This window comes from Ranitomeya variabilis, chromosome 4, assembly GCF_051348905.1.
Source record: "Ranitomeya variabilis isolate aRanVar5 chromosome 4, aRanVar5.hap1, whole genome shotgun sequence".
NCBI classification, from domain to species: Eukaryota; Metazoa; Chordata; class Amphibia; order Anura; family Dendrobatidae; genus Ranitomeya; species Ranitomeya variabilis.
Genome location: NC_135235.1, coordinates 49,673,221 through 49,690,101, shown reverse-complemented (window position 1 = coordinate 49,690,101; position 16,881 = coordinate 49,673,221). Strand labels below are relative to the sequence as shown.

The 16,881-nt window shown below is 53.1% G+C and overlaps 1 protein-coding gene across 1 annotated transcript in view; it reads left to right on the top strand.

Annotated features, from left to right (window-relative positions):
* Positions 1–16,881, top strand: part of LOC143769702 (alpha-2-macroglobulin-like protein 1) — a 110,017-nt gene that overhangs the window by 42,973 nt on the left and 50,163 nt on the right. Inside the window, exon 19 of the mRNA XM_077258487.1 lies at positions 15,081–15,306. Within this exon, the coding sequence (XP_077114602.1) occupies positions 15,081–15,306 (226 nt within the window). The remainder of the gene's footprint in view (positions 1–15,080; positions 15,307–16,881) is intronic.

Genomic DNA, 16,881 nt, shown 5'->3' with positions numbered 1-16,881 from the left:
ATGGGGACCTATTCAAGCTTGTCTTCCTAGGGCCCCAACTGGCGGTGTGTTAGAGCCCAGGGACAGCAGGAGGAGGAGCAGGGGGAGGGGAGTGTAGGCCGAAGCCTGCACAGGCGGCAGCTTTGGGTGTGTTGTGTCTGCGTGGCTTTTGCAGGACACGTTGCCGGCTACACAGCAGGGGAACAGCTGGCGGTGCTGGACCCCACTGACACATTGGCGAGGTGTTTGGCTCTGTGCAGCCAGCACTTCCGGACAGCAACTAGCGTTGTTGGAGCCCGGGCTCTGCAGGTGGAGCAGAGTGTAGGCCGAAGCCTAATTGAACCGATTTCAAAAGTCACCTTTAACCCCCCCTCAGGGGTTACAAAGTAGAAGAGCCACAGCTTATGCAGCAGCAGTGCTGCGCAAGTCAAAGGTTGCTCTTGTAATTTTTCTCCTTGCACACGCTGAATGGAACACGTATAACATTTAGCCCTTTATACAGTCAAACTGTGTAATGGAGGCGAGAGTTCCCTTTGTAATGAGACGCAGCACAGGTGTCAAGAATCCCACCTTGGTGCTGGGTGCAGCCTCCTGAGCGTTGTTATTTGCTGTACAGGAGTCTGCGCTGTCGTGTTATCCCCTGGCCTAGCGCTGTTAGCGCTGCCCATCTTCTGACCTCATTTAATGTTGGCTGGTGCGGTTCGCGATGCCCATGAATCACAGCCCCGCAGTGTATTGACATAGTTAAAACACTGCGGGGCTGGGATTCATGGCCTGGCGCAGTACATATGTTCGCCTCTCGCTTGGGTTCTTACACCTGCTTCAGACTATGTGGCGTCAGCTGATCCCTTATCGCATGCCACGGCCATGAAGCCGCACAGTCTGAAGAAGGCGGAAGGAGATGAGGGACAGGCGAACTGATGCACTGCTCATGCCCATCAAACACACCCTCGCAGTCCCAATAAATAAGACACCGAGGGGCGTTGTGTGGGTCAGGGCGGCCGCAGAGGCGCAGCCAGCCAAACAATGATGCCAGAAGACGGGCAGCGCTACCAAGGGGGTTGCAGCGTGTCATTACAAAGGAAAGTCACACCACCGGGACGGTTAAATGGTCACACAGAGGACACATTTCAGACGTGTTTTCAGTTCCACATGTGCGAGGAGGATACGTTTCTGAGCCACCTTGCACACATGCAGCATTACCGCTGTACAAGGTGGCTGGATAACGTAAAAACGCCTGGGGGAGGGGGGACAGGTTCCCTTCAATTTCAGTTCTTGTGTCTGCGTGGCTTTTGCAGGACACGTTGCCGGCTGCACAGCAGGGGAACAGCTGGCGGTGCTGGACCCCACTGACACATTGGCTGGTGTTTTTCTCTGTGCAGCTAGCACATCTGGGCCCCAACTGGCGGTGTGTTAGAGCCCAGGGACAGCAGGAGGAGGAGCAGGAGGAGGAGGAGCAGGGGGAGGGGAGTGTAGGCCGAAGCCTGCACAGGCGGCAGCTTTGGGTGTGTTGTGTCTGCGTGGCTTTTGCAGGACACGTTGCCGGCTACACAGCAGGGGAACAGCTGGCGGTGCTGGACCCCACTGACACATTGGCGAGGTGTTTGGCTCTGTGCAGCCAGCACTTCCGGACAGCAACTAGCGTTGTTGGAGCCCGGGCTCTGCAGGTGGAGCAGAGTGTAGGCCGAAGCCTAATTGAACCGATTTCAAAAGTCACCTTTAACCCCCCCTCAGGGGTTACAAAGTAGAAGAGCCACAGCTTATGCAGCAGCAGTGCTGCGCAAGTCAAAGGTTGCTCTTGTAATTTTTCTCCTTGCACACGCTGAATGGAACACGTATAACATTTAGCCCTTTATACAGTCAAACTGTGTAATGGAGGCGAGAGTTCCCTTTGTAATGAGACGCAGCACAGGTGTCAAGAATCCCACCTTGGTGCTGGGTGCAGCCTCCTGAGCGTTGTTATTTGCTGTACAGGAGTCTGCGCTGTCGTGTTATCCCCTGGCCTAGCGCTGTTAGCGCTGCCCATCTTCTGACCTCATTTAATGTTGGCTGGTGCGGTTCGCGATGCCCATGAATCACAGCCCCGCAGTGTATTGACATAGTTAAAACACTGCGGGGCTGGGATTCATGGCCTGGCGCAGTACATATGTTCGCCTCTCGCTTGGGTTCTTACACCTGCTTCAGACTATGTGGCGTCAGCTGATCCCTTATCGCATGCCACGGCCATGAAGCCGCACAGTCTGAAGAAGGCGGAAGGAGATGAGGGACAGGCGAACTGATGCACTGCTCATGCCCATCAAACACACCCTCGCAGTCCCAATAAATAAGACACCGAGGGGCGTTGTGTGGGTCAGGGCGGCCGCAGAGGCGCAGCCAGCCAAACAATGATGCCAGAAGACGGGCAGCGCTACCAAGGGGGTTGCAGCGTGTCATTACAAAGGAAAGTCACACCACCGGGACGGTTAAATGGTCACACAGAGGACACATTTCAGACGTGTTTTCAGTTCCACATGTGCGAGGAGGATACGTTTCTGAGCCACCTTGCACACATGCAGCATTACCGCTGTACAAGGTGGCTGGATAACGTAAAAACGCCTGGGGGAGGGGGGACAGGTTCCCTTCAATTTCAGTTCTTGTGTCTGCGTGGCTTTTGCAGGACACGTTGCCGGCTGCACAGCAGGGGAACAGCTGGCGGTGCTGGACCCCACTGACACATTGGCTGGTGTTTTTCTCTGTGCAGCTAGCACATCTGGGCCCCAACTGGCGGTGTGTTAGAGCCCAGGGACAGCAGGAGGAGGAGCAGGAGGAGGAGGAGCAGGGGGAGGGGAGTGTAGGCCGAAGCCTGCACAGGCGGCAGCTTTGGGTGTGTTGTGTCTGCGTGGCTTTTGCAGGACACGTTGCCGGCTACACAGCAGGGGAACAGCTGGCGGTGCTGGACCCCACTGACACATTGGCGAGGTGTTTGGCTCTGTGCAGCCAGCACTTCCGGACAGCAACTAGCGTTGTTGGAGCCCGGGCTCTGCAGGTGGAGCAGAGTGTAGGCCGAAGCCTAATTGAACCGATTTCAAAAGTCACCTTTAACCCCCCCTCAGGGGTTACAAAGTAGAAGAGCCACAGCTTATGCAGCAGCAGTGCTGCGCAAGTCAAAGGTTGCTCTTGTAATTTTTCTCCTTGCACACGCTGAATGGAACACGTATAACATTTAGCCCTTTATACAGTCAAACTGTGTAATGGAGGCGAGAGTTCCCTTTGTAATGAGACGCAGCACAGGTGTCAAGAATCCCACCTTGGTGCTGGGTGCAGCCTCCTGAGCGTTGTTATTTGCTGTACAGGAGTCTGCGCTGTCGTGTTATCCCCTGGCCTAGCGCTGTTAGCGCTGCCCATCTTCTGACCTCATTTAATGTTGGCTGGTGCGGTTCGCGATGCCCATGAATCACAGCCCCGCAGTGTATTGACATAGTTAAAACACTGCGGGGCTGGGATTCATGGCCTGGCGCAGTACATATGTTCGCCTCTCGCTTGGGTTCTTACACCTGCTTCAGACTATGTGGCGTCAGCTGATCCCTTATCGCATGCCACGGCCATGAAGCCGCACAGTCTGAAGAAGGCGGAAGGAGATGAGGGACAGGCGAACTGATGCACTGCTCATGCCCATCAAACACACCCTCGCAGTCCCAATAAATAAGACACCGAGGGGCGTTGTGTGGGTCAGGGCGGCCGCAGAGGCGCAGCCAGCCAAACAATGATGCCAGAAGACGGGCAGCGCTACCAAGGGGGTTGCAGCGTGTCATTACAAAGGAAAGTCACACCACCGGGACGGTTAAATGGTCACACAGAGGACACATTTCAGACGTGTTTTCAGTTCCACATGTGCGAGGAGGATACGTTTCTGAGCCACCTTGCACACATGCAGCATTACCGCTGTACAAGGTGGCTGGATAACGTAAAAACGCCTGGGGGAGGGGGGACAGGTTCCCTTCAATTTCAGTTCTTGTGTCTGCGTGGCTTTTGCAGGACACGTTGCCGGCTGCACAGCAGGGGAACAGCTGGCGGTGCTGGACCCCACTGACACATTGGCTGGTGTTTTTCTCTGTGCAGCTAGCACATCTGGGCCCCAACTGGCGGTGTGTTAGAGCCCAGGGACAGCAGGAGGAGGAGCAGGAGGAGGAGGAGCAGGGGGAGGGGAGTGTAGGCCGAAGCCTGCACAGGCGGCAGCTTTGGGTCTGTTGTGTCTGCGTGGCGGTCGCAGGACACGATGCCGGCTGCACAGCAGGGGAACAGCTGGCGGTGCTGAACCCCACTGACACATTGGCGAGGTGTTTTTCTCTGTGCAGCTAGCAGTACCGGGCCCCAACTGGCGGTGTTGGAGCCCAGGGTCAGCAGGAGGAGCAGGGGGAGCGGAGTGTAGGCCGAAGCCTGCACTCGAGCAAGTTGAAAGGAAACCTTTAACCCCCCCCCCCCCCAGGCGTTTGTAGCTGAAAGAGCCATTGTGTACAGCACTAATGCTGGAAAAGGTAAACTTAGCTCTTTTAATTATGGTCCTTGCACATGCGGAACCTAACAGTTATGAAATGTGTCCCCTCACAGCGTTAAACCGTCCGGTAGGTGGAACTTTCCTTTGTCGTGTGACGCAGCACAGCCATCATTTTTACCCCCTTGGCGCCGTGCGCCGCCTCCTCAGCGTTGTTTTAATCTGTCCCGGAGCCTGCGCTGTTAGGTTAGCCCTTGGCCATGCACACATTTTGCGCTGCCCGTCTTCTGACATCATTTGGTGTCAGGCTGGCTGCGCCTGTGCGGGTGCGCTGGCCGAGATCCCGCCTCGCAGTGTCGTCTAATGTAATCCCACCGCGGGCCTGTGATCCGTGCCCGTGCGCAGTGCATATCCTCTCCTCTCACTCCCCTCCCTACGGCTTTTTCAGACTGTGCGGTGTCACGGCCGTGGCATGCTATTAGGGACCAGCTGACATCGCACAGTCTGAAGAAGCCGTAGGGAGGGGAGTGAAAGGAGAGGATATGCACTGCGCACGGGCACGGATCACAGGCCCGCGGTGGGATTACATTAGACGACACTGCGAGGCGGGATCTCGGCCACCGCACCCGCACAGGCGCAGCCAGCCTGACACCAAATGAGGTCAGAAGACGGGCAGCGCAACATGTGTGCATGGCCAAGGGCTAACCTAACAGCGCAGGCTCCGGGACAGATTAAAACAACGCTGAGGAGGCGGCGCACGGCGCCAAGGGGGTAAAAATGATGTCTGTGCTGCGTCACACGACAAAGGAAAGTTCCACCTACCGGACGGTTTAACGCTGTGTGGGGGGACACATTTCATAAGTGTTTGGTTCAGCATGTGCAAGGAGCATCACGAAAAGAGGCACTTTTTCCCTTTGCATCATTACTGCTGCACAAGGTGGCTCCTTCAGTAACAAACGCCTGGGGGGGGGGGGGGTCAGGTTCCCTTACATTTAACTTGTTGTGCCTGCGTGGCGGTCGCAGTACACGTTGCCGTATACACAGCAGGGGAACAGCTGGCGGTGCTGAACCCCACTAACACATTGGCGAGGTGTTTGGCTCTGTGCGTACAGCACTTCTGGACGGCAACTAGCGGTGTTGGAGCCCAGGGACAGGTGGAGGAGGAGGAGGTTGGAGGAGGTTGGAGGGGGTAGGAGGGATTGCCACACACACAGCAGGGGAACAGCTGACGTTACTGAACCCCAATAACAGAGGAGGGACTGTTGACTGTGCGTACAGCACTTCTGGACGGCAACTGGCGGTGTTGGAGCCCAGGGACAGGTGTAGGAGGAGGAGGTTGGAGGAGGTTGGAGGGGGTAGTAGGGATTGCCACACACACAGCAGGGGAACAGCTGACGTTACTGAACCCCAATAACAGAGGAGCGACTGTTGACTGTGCGTACAGCACTTCTGGACGGCAACTGGCGGTGTTGGAGCCCAGGGACAGGTGGAGGAGGAGGAGGTTGGAGGAGGTTGGAGGAGGTAGGAGGGATTGCCACACACACAGCAGGGGAACAGCTGACGTTACTGAACCCCAATAACAGAGGAGGGACTGTTGACTGTGCGTACAGCACTTCTGGACGGCAACTGGCGGTGTTGGAGCCCAGGGACAGGTGGAGGAGGAGGAGGTTGGAGGAGGTTGGAGGAGGTAGGAGGGATTGCCACACACACAGCAGGGGAACAGCTGACGTTACTGAACCCCAATAACAGAGGAGGGACTGTTGACTGTGCGTACAGCACTTCTGGACGGCAACTGGCGGTGTTGGAGCCCAGGGACAGGTGGAGGAGGAGGAGGTTGGAGGAGGTTGGAGGAGGTAGGAGGGATTGCCACACACACAGCAGGGGAACAGCTGACGTTACTGAACCCCAATAACAGAGGAGGGACTGTTGACTGTGCGTACAGCACTTCTGGACGGCAACTGGCGGTGTTGGAGCCCAGGGACAGGTGGAGGAGGAGGAGGTTGGAGGAGGTAGGAGGGATTGCCACACACACAGCAGGGGAACAGCTGACGTTACTGAACCCCAATAACAGAGGAGGGACTGTTGACTGTGCGTACAGCACTTCTGGACGGCAACTGGCGGTGTTGGAGCCCAGGGACAGGTGGAGGAGGTAGGAGGAGGTTGGAGGAGGTAGGAGGGATTGCCACACACACAGCAGGGGAACAGCTGACGTTACTGAACCCCAATAACAGAGGAGGGACTGTTGACTGTGCGTACAGCACTTCTGGACGGCAACTGGCGGTGTTGGAGCCCAGGGACAGGTGGAGGAGGAGGAGGTTGGAGGAGGTTGGAGGAGGTAGGAGGGATTGCCACACACACAGCAGGGGAACAGCTGACGTTACTGAACCCCAATAACAGAGGAGGGACTGTTGACTGTGCGTACAGCACTTCTGGACGGCAACTGGCGGTGTTGGAGCCCAGGGACAGGTGGAGGAGGAGGAGGTTGGAGGAGGTTGGAGGAGGTAGGAGGGATTGCCACACACACAGCAGGGGAACAGCTGACGTTACTGAACCCCAATAACAGAGGAGGGACTGTTGACTGTGCGTACAGCACTTCTGGACGGCAACTGGCGGTGTTGGAGCCCAGGGACAGGTGGAGGAGGAGGAGGTAGGAGGAGGTTGGAGGAGGTAGGAGGGATTGCCACACACACAGCAGGGGAACAGCTGACGTTACTGAACCCCAATAACAGAGGAGGGACTGTTGACTGTGCGTACAGCACTTCTGGACGGCAACTGGCGGTGTTGGAGCCCAGGGACAGGTGGAGGAGGAGGAGGTTGGAGGAGGTTGGAGGAGGTAGGAGGGATTGCCACACACACAGCAGGGGAACAGCTGACGTTACTGAACCCCAATAACAGAGGAGGGACTGTTGACTGTGCGTACAGCACTTCTGGACGGCAACTGGCGGTGTTGGAGCCCAGGGACAGGTGGAGGAGGAGGAGGTAGGAGGAGGTTGGAGGAGGTAGGAGGGATTGCCACACACACAGCAGGGGAACAGCTGACGTTACTGAACCCCAATAACAGAGGAGGGACTGTTGACTGTGCGTACAGCACTTCTGGACGGCAACTGGCGGTGTTGGAGCCCAGGGACAGGTGGAGGAGGAGGAGGTTGGAGGAGGTTGGAGGAGGTAGGAGGGATTGCCACACACACAGCAGGGGAACAGCTGACGTTACTGAACCCCAATAACAGAGGAGGGACTGTTGACTGTGCGTACAGCACTTCTGGACGGCAACTGGCGGTGTTGGAGCCCAGGGACAGGTGGAGGAGGAGGAGGTTGGAGGAGGTTGGAGGAGGTAGGAGGGATTGCCACACACACAGCAGGGGAACAGCTGACGTTACTGAACCCCAATAACAGAGGAGGGACTGTTGACTGTGCGTACAGCACTTCTGGACGGCAACTGGCGGTGTTGGAGCCCAGGGACAGGTGGAGGAGGAGGAGGTTGGAGGAGGTTGGAGGGGGTAGGAGGGATTGCCACACACACAGCAGGGGAACAGCTGACGTTACTGAACCCCAATAACAGAGGAGCGACTGTTGACTGTGCGTACAGCACTTCTGGACGGCAACTGGCGGTGTTGGAGCCCAGGGACAGGTGGAGGAGGAGGAGGTTGGAGGAGGTTGGAGGGGGTAGGAGGGATTGCCACACACACAGCAGGGGAACAGCTGACGTTACTGAACCCCAATAACAGAGGAGCGACTGTTGACTGTGCGTACAGCACTTCTGGACGGCAACTGGCGGTGTTGGAGCCCAGGGACAGGTGGAGGAGGAGGAGGTTGGAGGAGGTTGGAGGAGGTAGGAGGGATTGCCACACACACAGCAGGGGAACAGCTGACGTTACTGAACCCCAATAACAGAGGAGGGACTGTTGACTGTGCGTACAGCACTTCTGGACGGCAACTGGCGGTGTTGGAGCCCAGGGACAGGTGGAGGAGGAGGAGGTTGGAGGAGGTTGGAGGGGGTAGGAGGGATTGCCACACACACAGCAGGGGAACAGCTGACGTTACTGAACCCCAATAACAGAGGAGCGACTGTTGACTGTGCGTACAGCACTTCTGGACGGCAACTGGCGGTGTTGGAGCCCAGGGACAGGTGGAGGAGGAGGAGGTAGGAGGAGGTTGGAGGAGGTAGGAGGGATTGCCACACACACAGCAGGGGAACAGCTGACGTTACTGAACCCCAATAACAGAGGAGGGACTGTTGACTGTGCGTACAGCACTTCTGGACGGCAACTGGCGGTGTTGGAGCCCAGGGACAGGTGGAGGAGGAGGAGGTTGGAGGAGGTTGGAGGGGGTAGGAGGGATTGCCACACACACAGCAGGGGAACAGCTGACGTTACTGAACCCCAATAACAGAGGAGCGACTGTTGACTGTGCGTACAGCACTTCTGGACGGCAACTAGCGGTGTTGGAGCCCAGGGGCAGGTGGAAAAGCAGAGGAACACAATGTAGGCCGAAGCCTGAGAAAGTCGAAAGGGAACCTTTAACCCCCCCCCCAAGGCGTTTGTAGCTGAAAGAGCCAGCTTGTGCAGCACAAAAGATGCAAAAGGAAAAGGTGGCTCTTTTCATCATGCTCCTTGCAAACACAGAACTAAACACTTTTAAAATGTGTCCCCTGAAGCCGTGAAACCGTCCCGGAGGTGGGACTTTCCTTCGTAATATGACGCAGCACAGCCATCATTACTACCTCCCCGCCGCCGTGCCCCGGCTCCTCAGCGTTGTTTGATTCCGTCCCGGAGCCTGCGCTGTTATGTTATCCCGTGGCCAGGCACACTTAGCGCTGCCCATCTTCTGACATCATTTGGTGTCAGGCTGGCTGCGCCTGTGCGGCCGCGCTGGCCGAGAGCCCGCCTCGCAGTGTCTTCTGATGTAATCCCACTGGGGGCCTGGGATCCATGGCCATGCGCAGTGCATATCCTCGCCTCTCACTCCCCTCCCTACGGCTTCTTTTTCAGACTGTGCGGTGTCACGGCCGTGGCATGCTATTAGGGACCAGCTGACACCGAACAGTCTGAAGAAGCCATAGGGAGATGAGTGAGAGGTGGAGGTTCAGATATGCACTGCGCATGTCCATAGATCCCAGGCCCCCAGTGGGATTAAATCAGAAGACACTGCGAGGCGGGCTCCCGGCCAGCGTGGCCGCACAGGCGCAGCCAGCCTGACACCAAATGATGCCAGAAGACGGGCAGCGCTAAGTGTGCCTGGCCACGGGATAACATAACAGCGCAGGCTCCGGGACGGAATCAAACAACGCTGAGGAGCCGGGGCGCGGCGCCGGGGGGGTAGGAATGACGGCTGTGCTGCGTCATATTACGAAGGAAAGACCCACCTCCGGGACGGTTTTACGGTATCAGTGGACACATTTTATAAGTGTTAAGTTTTGCGTGTGCAAGGAGCAAAACCAAAATAGCTACCTTTTTCCTTGTGCAGCATTACTGCTGCACAAGGTGGCTCTTTCAGTAACAAACGCCTTGGGGGGGGGGGGACAGATTCCCTTACATTTCAGTTGTTGTGTCAGCGTGGCGGTCGCATGACACATTGCCGGCTACACAGCTGGGGATCAGCTGACGTTACTGAAACCCAATAACACTGGGTCGTATGTTTTGACTGTGCAGACGGCACATCTGAGCCTCAACTGGCGGTGTTGGAGCCCAGGAATTTAAGTTCAGGTGGTAGAAAGATGAACACAACAGGAGACCTGGATAACGTATACAGTGACCTAATTATTTAATCAGGAGGAGGAGTGGCAAATTCCTGCGAGATCCAGGCCTTGTTCATTTTCAGGAAAGTAAGCCGGTCAACGTTATCGGAGGATAGTCGCATGCGACGGTCAGTTAGTACACCACCTGCAGCACTAAAGACACGTTCCGATAATACACTGGCCGCAGGGCAAGACAGCACCTCCAATGCATACTGGCTTAGCTCTGGCCATGTATCCAGCTTTGAGACCCAAAACTTGAAAGGGGAAGAGCCGTCTGGGAGTACAGCAAGAGGGCAAGACATGTAGTCTGTCACCATCTGACGGAACCGTTGCCTCCTGCTGACTGGAGCCGTCTGTGATGGTGTAGACTTTTGTGGCGGGCACAGAAAACTGTGCCACAGTTCGGCCATACTGGTCTTGCCTTGGGCAGAGGCACTGCTTCTGCTCCCTCTTTGTGCAGAGCCTCCACCACTGCCTGGACGCACTGAGCTGCTTTGGAATGCACTAGCAGCACTTCTCTCAGTTGGAATGGAGAAGATGATGGAATTCACCAGTGTGTCTTGGTACTCCCGCATTTTTCGCTCCCGGTTCAACGGTGTGATGAGGCTTTCTACGTTGTCCCCGTAGCGAGGATCGAGGAGGGTGAACACCCAATAATCAGACATGTTGAGAATGTGGTCGATGCGGCGGTCGTTTCTCAGGCACTGCAGCATGTAATCCACCATGTGCTGCAGACTGCCAACTGCCCAAGAAACGCTGTCCCCAGCTGGAGGCGTGATCTCTGCCCGCTCGTCATCACCCCACCCTCGCTGTACACACTGAGTACTGGACAATTCGGGAACTCCCTCCTCTGGACGGATGTCTTCCTCCTCCATTGACTCCTCCTCATCCTCCTCACAAACTGTCCCCTGCCTACGCGTTTGTGAGGAACCACGTGGCGCTGACTGTCCAGAAGATGATGGAAGTGGTGAATCCTCATCCTCCACCTCTTCCACAACATCATCCCTTAGCGCTTGCAGTGATTTTTCAAGCAGGCAGATAAGGGGGACAGTCATGCTGACTAGTGCATCATCTGCACTCGCCATCCGCGTGGAATAATCAAAGGGACGCAAAACCTGGCAGACATCCTTCATAGTGGCCCACTCTGTGGTTGTGAAGTCTGTACGGCGCTGACTGCGACTTTTTTGCGCCTGATACAGCTGGTACTCCATTACAGCTTGCTGCTGCTCACACAACCGCTCCAACATATGTAACGTGGAATTCCACCTGGTAGGTAGGTCACATATGATGCGATGTTCCGGCAGGCGGTGTCGGCGCTGCAGAGCCGCAATGCGCGCTTTTGCCGTGCTGGAACGCCGCAAGTGAGCACACTCTAGGCGGACCTTGTGCAGCAGTGCATCAAGATCCGGATAGTCCCTCAAAAAACTCTGCACGACCAAATTGAGCACATGTGCCAGACATGGGATGTGAGTGAGGTTGCCGAGGCCCAGGGCTGCCACCAGATTTCGGCCATTATCACACACTACCATGCCTGGCTGGAGATTCGCTGGCTCAAACCACACATCGCTCTCCTGCTTGATGGCATTCCAGAGCTCCTGCGCTGTGTGGCTACGATTCCCCAAAAAAATTAATTTCAAGACGGCCTGTTGACGTTTGGCCACGGCTGTGCTCATGTCGGTCGTAACAGGTACACGTTCATCACGGGTCCATGTGGAGGTGGACTGTGACAGCTCCTGCAGCGATGATTCTGAGGAACTGGTGTAAGAGGAGGAGTCAATGCGTACAGAATGGATTCCTGCAATCCTTGGAGTGGGCAGGACACGTCCTGCGCCACTCGCACGGTCTGTACCCGGCTCAACGACATTAACCCAATGGGCAGTGAGGGAAAGGTATCGCCCCTGTCCATGTTGACTGGTCCACGCATCGGTGGTGAGGTGGACCTTGCTACTGACGGCGTTCAGTAGCGCGTGTTTTATGTGTCCCTCCACATGCTTGTACAGGGCAGGGACGGCTTGCCTGCTGAAGTAAAAGCGGCTGGGCACACTGTACTGTGGGACTGCCAATGACATCAAGTCACGGAAGCTGTCAGTCTCCACCAGCCTGAATGACAGCATTTTCAGTGACAGAAGTTTGGCAATGCCTGCAGTCAGAGCCTGTGCTCGTGGGTGGTTTGACGAGAAAGGCCGCCTTTTCTCCCATGCCTGTACTACCGATGGCTGTAGACTGGGCTGGGAGTGTGTGGTTGACTGGGAAAGTGGTGCTGCGGGTGGAATTACAGCGGGTCTCTGGACAACAGGGCCAGAGGTTCTTCCACGGCGATCCTGGGAGGAAGCCGAACCAGCTGCGTGTGAGCTAGAGGAAGAGGCAACACGAGCTGAAGAGGTGGTAGCTGCCGCTGTTGGTTGGCCTAGCTCTTCAGTGTGTTTGTCTAACTCCGCCGGGTGCCTGTTGCGCACATGTTTCCACATGTTGGAGGTATTGAGGTTGGCGACTTTTTGACCTCTTTTGATTTTTTGATGACACACCTTGCATCTGACATAGCAAATGTCATCTGCAACTGTGTCAAAAAAGGACCAGGCACTGCAAGTCTTGGGAGCCCCCCTTTTGACTTTTGGAAGAGACATGCTCCTTACGGGTGCCAAAGCGGAGGCTGCAGGATCCGCAGTCTTCCCCCTCCCTCTCCCTCTTTGGGCCGTACGGGGAATCTCTTCCTCAGAGCTGCTCCCACCACCTTCCTGTCCCTGACGCCAAGATGGGTCGAGGACCTCATCATCTACACTACCCTCTGCCCCCAACTGCTCCTCCTGGGTAGTCTCAGCAGCAGAGCACGCACCAGTAAGTGGCACCTGAGTGTCATCATCAGCTGATGCGGCCTGCGAGGTGGTGACCGGAGCCACTGGCCCACCCGCCTCTTCAGAGGAAGACAGAAAAAGCTGTTGGGCATCACTGCACCCTGCCTCTTCTTCCATTTCTCCAATGCTGCTTGGCTGGCCCCCTGTTTCCAAGCCAAGAGATGATTCAGAGAACAGAAGTAGAGACTGCTCCTGTCCTGGGATCTCTGTCTGCCTGGGCAATTTTGCAGGTGGTGAAGAGACAGATGGCTGCTCTCCAGTGCTCTGTGTCTGAGAGGATGTGGCACTAATGGAAGTTGATGCATTAGCTGCCATCCATCCCACAACGGCTTCAATTTGGTCTTCACGCAGCAGCGGTGTACGGCGCTCGGCGACAAAGCTGCGCATGAACGACTGTTCCCTTGTGAAAGTGGGTGCTGATGACTCACCGGTGCCCGCAGCAGGCACAGAATCCCCACGTCCCCTCCCTGCTCCGCGCCCACGCCCACGCCCACGTGCCTTACTCACTGCCTTCTTCATCTTGGTTGACTGATAAAGATAAGCAGAAAAGTACTAACGGCTTTGTGTGCTTATTCCTGAGCAACTCCTCCTAACAGGTATAAGACACACTAATTTTCTAAAGTGTGGACTAGACTTGAATATGAGCTAATGTGGCCTACACAAATGTAAAGTGGTGTGTAACTGGTGTGTTTGGTGAACTTTATTATTTATTTATTTTTTTGGGGCTGAACTGACAACGGATAGAGCTGCAATCACACGGAGACCGTGCAGACAGCCGTAAACGGCGCTGCAAGGCCCAAAAACCCTCCTCTACTTTATCCTATGTAGTGTTTTTCCACAAATTAGCTGGAGACGGGTGGAAAGACACTAATAGGATTTTTTAAAATAAATTAGCAGCAGACTACACTACTTTGAAAAAAAAGAAAATTGATTTGGCGGTATGACGCAGTGAAAAACCCTGAGCTGCAGACAACCAGGCTACGGCTGCTCACAGACTACAGGGCGAGCTGCAGTCACACGGAGACCGTGCAGACAGCCGTAAACGGCGCTGCAAGGCCCAAAAACCCTCCTCTACTTTATCCTATGTAGTGTTTTTCCACAAATTAGCTGGAGACGGGTGGAAAGACACTAATAGGATTTTTTAAAATAAATTAGCAGCAGACTACACTACTTTGAAAAAAAAGAAAATTGATTTGGCGGTATGACGCAGTGAAAAACCCTGAGCTGGAGACAACCAGGCTATAGCTGCTCACAGATTACAGGGCGAGCTGCAGTCACACGGAGACCGTGCAGACAGCCGTAAACGGCGCTGCAAGGCCCAAAAACCCTCCTCTACTTTATCCTATGTAGTGTTTTTCCACAAATTAGCTGGAGACGGGTGGAAAGACACTAATAGGAATTTTTGGAAAAAATGTGCAGCAGCCTGCACTACTTCAAAAAAAAAAAAAAAAAGGACAGTATGAGGCAATGAACCACCCTCCCTGAACTGAATACAACCAGCTATGGATGGCCTATGTGGCTGCACTCAGACTAGAGAGTGGGCTGCACTCACACACACACACAGAGAGACCTTGCAGATCGCTGTGAAAACAGCGCTACAAGGCAAAAGGAAGGTGAATAGTAGGTGAACACAGCGGTTGCTAAATTAGCCTTTGGAAAGCACAAAGAAGCAAATCGCTATCTCTAAACTGTCCCTCAGTCAGCAAACAGCGTCCTGTCACTAACTGAATTCACAGCAGAGTGATCGCAAAATGGCGCCAGCGACTTTTAAACTGCATCATGACATCATTTCAGCAGCCAATCACAGCCTTGCCAGTAGTTTCATGCCCTCCATGCTAAACAGGATGTGCCCACACTTGGAATCTTTCTCATTGGCTGAATTTCTGAATTTTGAATCATTGAACTTCCGATTCCGGTATCCGATACGAGGCAAGTATCGGAATTCCGATACCGCAAGTATCGGCCGATACCCGATACTTGCGGTATCGGAATGCTCAACACTAATCATAATTGATTAACTGACCCCTTTTTCCTTTTTTTTCAGTAACTCTGGTATGATTGAGCTCCAGCACTTATCTCCAGATACTATTACAGATTGGACGGCAGGAGCCATCTGTATGGGCCCAGAAGGATTTGGCCTTTCACCCTCTGTACCCCTTAGAGTTTTCCAGCCATACTTCGTGGAGCTTGCCTTGCCGTACTCTGTCGTCCGGGGAGAGACATTTACTCTGAAAGCCAATGTGTTTAATTACTTGAAGCAGTGTATCAAGGTGATAAAATGATCAAAGTCTATTTGGATATTTCATCACATATCACATATCCAGTGATCATGGTCATTGCGGAAAGAAGCATGCTTGACATTTTTGCTGAAGGGTCCAAGTATAATTACTTGTCACGTCATTATTTGATACTTGTTGGGTTGCATAGTATTAGTGGTGATTGTGGTTAGAGTTTTAGATATCCCAATCTCTCCAGGAAACCCCTACTCTGCCACATAATAAAACAATTGTACCAGAAATGGTCACATATGTTTAGGAATAATACAAAAATGAGTTTTCTCAAAACTTGATGCCTCTCTAACTTGTAGTTTCACAAAAATAGGTAGTTCTAGGATGGAGACCAATGTTTTACATGCAGAATGACACATACATTTAAACTTTAACAGTTTGGGAAAAATCTAAGTGCTTTCAACTATTGTTTTAACGATAGCAGAAACAAAAGTCCCCATTTTCAGATACAGTGCCTAGAAAAAGTATTCATACCCTGTGAAATTTTCCATATTTTTAAACATTACACCCACAAACTTAAATGTATTTTATTGGGAGTTTATGAGAAGTGTAAAGGAAATGATACATGGTTTTCTAATTATTTTTTAACTATAAATCTGAAAAAGTACAAATTCTTTTTTAGCTCATTATAAAAAGGTTCTATAGATTTTCTATGACCCATTTATGCTTATATTCTTGATGGTTTCATTTCAAGTGTTGAAGTGTTTTTATTTCCTCTTCATTTTTATTCCCTTTGTTAGCCCCTTCCCAATATATGGTGTACAGTTACATTATACAACTGGTCCCTGACTTTGATGTGGGGTCGCACACTGAGCCCGCATCCTTCTCGATAGATGGTGGCTGAATTATTCATAGGTCATCTGTCTTTAACAGCCGTGGGTGGAGCGAAGCTTCGTCCATGGCTGTTTACCTGTTAAATGCCTCTATCAATCTCTGATGTGTGCCGGTACGAGGAGCATCATTCCACCTGCCCATTAGCACACCAGTTACATAATTGAGGGGCACAAATGGTTGACATGACAGCTTGGGGTCTGCTGAAAACCTGTGTGTGTCATGACAGTTCTCCTTTCATAAGATATCATGATTTTTACCATAAAAGTGAAATGTTACAGGCCTTGTAAACTGGCAACACGTTAAAAAAAAAAGTCACAAATTTCCGAAATTTTTTTCACCCCTTAAAAAAAAAAATTATATAGGTTCAGTATCTGTCTAATTGTGCTGACCTAGAGAATCATATTGCCAGGTTAGTTTTACCATGTAGTGAACATAGTAAATAAAAAGATCAAAAACAATTGTGGAATTTCACTTTTATTGCAATTTCAACGCACTTGGAATTTTTTTCCTACTTTCCAATGCATCATCTCATAATATATATATAATGGTGTCATTCAAGAGTACAACTTGTCTCACAAAGATCAACGCCTCATATTGCTATGTGGATGAAAAAATAAAAATCTTATGGCTCTTGGAAGAAGGCGAGGAAAAACTAAAACGGAAAAATCTGAAATTGGCCATGGCGTGAAGGCATTAATAAAAGTTATGCCTTCATTGCTTGGC